Genomic DNA, 6,571 nt, shown 5'->3' with positions numbered 1-6,571 from the left:
CCCACTCTAGAGGAATTCTTCAAGTTTCTCGATTCTCGCTGCGAGGAACTGGAGCTGAGCAAAAGGGAGCTTGCGACTGGCAGCAAGACAACAACACATCCTGAAAAACCAAAAAGGATCACACAATCGATGGTTGCGGTTGAAAGTAGTGGCTGCACCAAATGTAGTTCTACAGAACACACTCTATATGGCTGTCAGCAGTTTCTAGATATGTCTGGACTGCAGAGGCGATCATTTGTGAAGGAGAAATTACTATGCTACAACTGTTTGCGACCTGGTCATGGGGTCAACAGGTGCAAGTCAACAAACAAGTGCAGGCAATGCAAAGGACATCATCACTCCCTTCTTCATGTCCAACCGAATCCACAGGCTAGTGGGAATCTTGCCCAGATAGCGGAGGGGGACGAGCAAAACTTAAGCGCGTCTAACACAAACTCAGTGACACTCAGTCATTTGACCCAAGGAGCGGGCACCCAAAAGGTTGTATGTGCACAAGGCACTGCAAAATCTACACATCTAACGGAATTCAAACGAAGCATATTACCAACTACTATGGTGTATGTTAAAAACGCAAAACGTGACCACGTAACATGCCGTCTTCTATTGGACACAGGATCAGAGCTGTCTTATGTATCTGAGCGTTGCATCCAAGCTCTCGGATTGACACGGTCGGCATCACGCATTTTGGTTACGGGAATCTCTTCCGTAAAAGCAGACACAACAAGGGGATGCAGCACGCTACAAATCAAGTCTCGCATATCGGATGATCGTTTGGTTGTCTATGCCCACGTGCTAGGCAGAATCACCTCATCTCTGGAACGCCAAAATATCGACGCATCGACACTCGAGGTATTTAAGGATCTGCAGCTGGCGGATACACATTTCAACGCAAACACACCAGTAGATATACTATTGGGAAGCGAACACGTATGGTCAGTGTTCACAGGACGAAAGATGTACGACAACAAGGGTAATCTTATCGCTATTTCGTCGGTATTCGGATGGGTAATCACTTCACTCATCACATCGAACGCGAGCAACGCTATTGCACTAACCACAGCAACGGACATCGACAACACGCTTTAGAAGTTTTGGGAACTGGAGAACGTTCAAGGCAACACAAAATTGGAACCAGAAGACGACCAGGTCGAGAAGCACTTTCTCGCCACCCACAGTCGCGATGAAAACGGGAAGTATATCGTTGAACTTCCATTCAACACGGAAAGTCCTGAATTCGGAGAAACTCTACATGGAGCTCTCAAACGTTTCAAATCGACGACTACAACAAATCGAGCAATTGCGGACACAGTACGTATACTTTATGCGGGAGTATATCAATCTGGGGCACATGCGTGAGGTGCCGCCAGAGGAAATCGCTACTGGGAATCAGTTCTTTCTTCCCCACCACCCAGTGCTAGGCCGAAAACTGTGAGTGGTCTTTGATGGATCCTTTCGCGACGCTAACGGTAAGGCCTTAAATGACACTCTTTTCACAGGGCCCAGTATCCAACGCGATCTATTTGCTGTGTGCCTACGCTTTCGAATGTACAAGTTCGCATTCTCAGCGGACATCGTTAAAATGTTCCGCCAAATATGGGTGAACGAAAAGCACAGAAACTACCAGAAGATCGTTTGGAGAGAGGATCCATCCGATCCGATCAAGCATTTCCAATTGTGCACTGTAACCTACGGAACGTCATGTGCACCATTCCTGGCGGTACGAGTGCTGAAACAACTCGCCGTGGATCATCAAGACGAATACCCGAATGCTTCAAAAATCCTACTGGAGGATTTTAATGTAGATGATGTTCTTACTGGATCAAACAATGAGGATGAACTACGTCGAAACCGAGACGAGTTGATTCAGCTGATGTCGTGCGCAAATCTGGAACTTGGGAAATGGGTATCCAATACCTCATTCATACAAAAGGATGATACCAACACACAATCGTCGCCAGTTAAGGTTCTTGGGCTATACTGGGATCCTGGAAAAGACATTCTTACGTACAACATAGGTCTAGCCGCAAATCCTGACTGCACAAAGAGACAAGTCTTGTCCGACGTTTCCAGGATATTTTATCCTCTCGGACTCTAAGCACCAATTGTAATACAGTTTAAGATTATTTTCCAAAAACTCTGACTCTTAAACTTGGATTGGGATGACCCGCTCCCAACTAAACTAGCGGACAACTGGCTGAAGTGTAGAGAAGATCTAGGCACTCTACAAAAGTTCCAATTGCCACGCTTAGTTGCCAACGAGGCAGACAATATCGAACTTCACGGGTTTTCGGATGCTTCAACCAAGGCGTATGCTGCTGTGGTGTACAGCAGAGTTACAAATGAGGACGGATCCATCTCGGTGTCCCTTGTGGCTGCGAAGACAAGGGTGGCGCCACTGGAACAACAATCTTTGCCACGCCTGGAGCTTTGCGCAGCACTTCTTCTAAGCCAACTAATTCGTTTAATCTCTTCTGGATTGCGCCACAAGAACATAACTGTTTTTGCCTGGTCCGACTCATCAATAGTGCTCTCCTGGTTATCCTATGCACCAGCCCAACTAAAGACTTTTGTTGGAAACAGAACCTCGGAAATCCTTGACACTATTCCTCGGAAGACCTGGCGGCACGAAGACTCCAAATCAAACCCAGCTGACTGCGCTTCCAGGGGTCTGATGGCTGCTGACCTCATCGATTTCCATTTGTGGTGGAATTGACCTTTGTGGCTACGGGACCAGCATCAATACCTGGTAAAGTTGAGCGATTCACGTTTTGGTTTATCTCTTTCAGACAAACGCATTTAAGGAGAAGTCAAGTCCAACTGTTTGGCTAAAGTGGCTGTTGCAACTCAGGTTCATCCACTCGATGAGCTGATCTCACGAGTTTATTCTTGGCTCAAGCTCGTTCACACTGTCGCCTATGTGTAGCGATTCATTCAACGCACACAAAACCCGTCCAGCGATAGCGCCTCAAGAGCTCTTACATTTGAAGAGATTGAGGCAGCAAGGATCATTTGTATAAAACACGCGCAGCACTGTTTCCACGAGGACTACCAATTGCTCCTTGCCAAGAAACCCCTAAGGAACCGATCGCAGCTGGTCAAACTTGCACCAATGATAGACGAAAACGATTGGCTGAGGGTAGGTGGAAGACTGCACCAATCGCAGTTGTCACGAGAGGCAAAACACCCAGTTTTGCTACCAAAAACGCACCGAATCTCGAAGATGATCCTGGAACACGAGCACCGAGTAAATCTTCACCCTGGCGGTTCTTTCCTGTTCGTAATCGTTCGTCAGAAATTCTGGATAATTGGAGCACGTAATCTCATTCGCAGAATAACACACGACTGCTTATGCAGTGGCTGATTTACCCAGCGTGCGTGTCACTCAAGCCCTTTCATTTGTCAATACTGGTTGCGACTATGCAGGTCCAATCTTTCTGAAGGATGCCAAAGTTCGGAAGCCACGTATCAGCAAGGGCTACATTTGCCTGTTCGTCTGCATGGTCACCTCGGCAATACACCTGGAACTTGTCACAGACCTGACAACAGAAACCTTCTTGGCTGCCTTTCGGCGCTTCATATCCCTACGTGGCAAGTGTAGCAAGATCTACAGCGACAACGGAACCAACTTTATTGCAGCTAAGCGATCCCTCAGCGAAATGCAAGAGTTGCTTTCATCACAAAGACACAAGGACATCGTCACATCCACTTTGGCGGATGACGGAATTCAGTGGGTACTCATTCCCCCCAGAGCTCTTCATTGGGGAGGGAAATGGGAGTCGGCAGTTCGCTGTGTCAAATTGCATCTGCGCCGAGTCACCGGCAACTCAACGCTCACCTTCGAACAAATGCGCACCTTGCTTGCTCAAATCAGAGCAGTGATAAATTCACGCCCCTTATGCTACACATCTGATACCGAAGACAACTACTTATCACCCGCCCACTTCTTAATTGGGCGACCGTTAACCACCGTGCCAGATCCTGACTTAAGCCACATCCCTGTGGGCCGATTAGGATATTAGCAAAGCATCCAGGCTATGCTTCAAGGATTCTGGAAGAAATGGCATCAGGAGTATCTGACTACTCTGCAACAACGTCCGAAATGGACCAATTCAACACCTAACCTCTCTATTGGTGATGTAGTTCTCGTTAAGGAGTCCAGTACACCACCAGCTTCGTGGCACATCGCACGGGTTATGGAAACCTATCCAGGGGAGGACAACCTCGTTCGAGCAGTCAAATTGAAGACCTCAACAGGAGAGATGACCAGGCCAATCACGAAGATTGCCGTATTGCCCAGTTCAGAAACTGTGTTTCAGGGCGGGCCGGGATGTTCCTGAACGGTTGCAGTCTTTAATAACCTCTCATCATTAGGTGCATAATGCCATCTCTATCCTATGTAACAGAATACCGACATACATATATATATCTTCTACTTTTTCGATTCTGGCAACGCTGCTACGACGGCGTCTTTTTGTGAAATTCAGATCAGTATCAAATAGGCTTCGCAACTGGCAAGAATAAAATTACATACAGTCCACACATCCAAGTCGTTTATATCTCTAACCACTAACCTATTATAATTTTTACAATTTATATATTTAATTATATTACCTACTACAAGCTATACTTTAAAAAAATTTCATCGTGGTGGCTATATGGTGTCTCATAAGTAATGGCAAGAGCTTGTGGAATTTGAGATTCTGAAAATATCCAATCAATTTGTGTTTTTTGTTTTGTTGTGGGAGAATCATTGATTGAAAAGAGGTTATAGGCATTCAAATGTTCCTCCAGAATATCAGTCCCTGTGGATCTGCAAATATTAAAATCTCCTAATATTACTACTGTAGTATTATCCATTCTACGCACTTTTTCCACATCAGCTTTAATTTCATTTCGAAATCTTGCAATAGGAAATCCGGGACTCCTATAAACAATTATAAATGACGTGTCAAGATATTTAAATGCAATCGATTGATACGTTGCCCTTGTGTTTGTGGACTTCTTTGCCTCAATCAGTAATAATACATTTTGCGAAATGTTTTGTTTAGCATAAATAAGTATTCCGTTCTTCCCAATACCATTCGAACGATTGCAATCTGTTCTTCTTAAAATGTCGAAATCCCTTAAAGTGTACTCTTCTTGTGGAAGAGTCCAGGTTTCAACAAAACAAAAAAAGTTGTCAGAACAAATAATGTTGTCGTTGGCAACATCTTCGCGATGAGCGCGAAGAGTTTCCACGTTGTGGTAATATAAAGAGATATCCTCATTTTCATTGACCAAAAATTTATAATGCGTAGTCAAAGCCTTTTCCCCTCTTAAACGTTCAAGTTCTACTTGGACATTTGTAGCTCCAAATCTAGTTGGAGGGACAAAGTCTCCTAAAAGGAAAAGGCCCGATGCGCTAGTTACTCTGCTGCAACCTACGTACAACGAATCTCGCTTAATGCCTAAATTGGAGTCCAGTCTGGGTGATCATTTCCTCGAACTTTTGACCTAGCTATAGTACCGACAGTAGCATTTGTAAACTTAATCCACAGTCCAGTAACTAATATTGAGCCGTTAATCACACAGTTGTCAATTCGCATTAATTGACCAGTTGCCCCATTTACAAGTCCATCATTTGTGTCAATATTGACGGTAACCATATATTTTGCAGCAGTCTTCAGGTGTAAAATATATGGTAGACCCTGAGTTTCAGAGGTCTTCATGTATTGGGCATGCCTAAGAGTTGATTCTCGACTTCTTTCAGACATATTAGCTGATTTAACTGTATCTACTGCAGTTGACACAAATTCTTCAGTTCTAATTTGGGCAAGTTTTAGGGTGTTGTAATGGTTTACGTCAGCACTAGAACAGAATAAGTGAATTGCATCGTCAGGGACATCGATTAATGGAAGAACTCTTGTCCTGAAAAGCTCAATATCTGCATCTGTCATGATGGCTTCAGACATATTATTCAAAGCCAACGCGAAAGCGTGGTCGTCACGTTCCCGCATTATTTCCGTTAGCTCGAAAAACTTAAAGTTATTCCAAAGGCTAGCTCCTGCCAGAATATTATAGGGATTAGATGTCTTTTCTGCGAATATCCAACGATCTCCAACTGGGCTAAGCTGCTTCAGATCTCCAAACACTATAATAGACTTTCCCCCAAAACTTACATCTTGACTTCTAAAAATTTGACAAAGTCTATGATCTAAGTATCCAAGCATTTTTTATCCGACCATCGAGATCTCATCTATAATAATTAATTGGATATCAATCAACTTGCAATGCATTGTATTTAAAGTGTCATTGCTTAAGGGTCTTAAAGGACCAGATGTTTGAATAACAGGAATCCCACAAGCTGTTTTTCCAGTAGGAGCACAAAGTAAAACCTTTGCGGAATCTGTTGCCCCAGGAAGTTTATTTGCTCGCCACTGAAATATTGTAGAAATCAATCTGCTTTTCCCACTCCGGCCCCTCCACCAACATATTCATAAAATGTTTTATTGGCTGCAGCATTATACATTACGTGGGCGTAATACTGGCGTCGCTTAAAGTTGAGAGACCGGGTAAGCGAGCAAAGGTTATC

The 6,571-nt window shown here is 44.2% G+C and overlaps 2 protein-coding genes across 2 annotated transcripts; both read left to right on the top strand.

Annotated features, from left to right (window-relative positions):
* The first annotated feature begins 1,180 nt into the window (after positions 1-1,180).
* LOC139352812 (uncharacterized) lies at positions 1,181-2,713 on the top strand. Its single transcript, XM_070995447.1, has 3 exons — positions 1,181-1,352; positions 1,497-2,015; positions 2,184-2,713. Exons 1-3 carry the CDS (start codon positions 1,181-1,183, stop codon positions 2,711-2,713), a joined length of 1,221 nt encoding a protein of 406 aa, XP_070851548.1.
* Positions 2,714-3,220: 507 nt separating this feature from the next.
* LOC139352811 (uncharacterized) lies at positions 3,221-4,337 on the top strand. The gene is made up of 3 exons (XM_070995446.1): positions 3,221-3,314; positions 3,424-3,727; positions 4,025-4,337. Exons 1-3 carry the CDS (start codon positions 3,221-3,223, stop codon positions 4,335-4,337), a joined length of 711 nt encoding a protein of 236 aa, XP_070851547.1.
* The last annotated feature ends 2,234 nt before the right edge of the window (positions 4,338-6,571 follow it).

Source organism: Drosophila suzukii, chromosome 3, assembly GCF_043229965.1.
Source record: "Drosophila suzukii chromosome 3, CBGP_Dsuzu_IsoJpt1.0, whole genome shotgun sequence".
Lineage (NCBI taxonomy): Eukaryota > Metazoa > Arthropoda > Insecta > Diptera > Drosophilidae > Drosophila > Drosophila suzukii.
The sequence above is the reverse complement of the archived record's forward strand: the minus strand, read 5'-3'. Positions and strand labels throughout refer to the sequence as shown.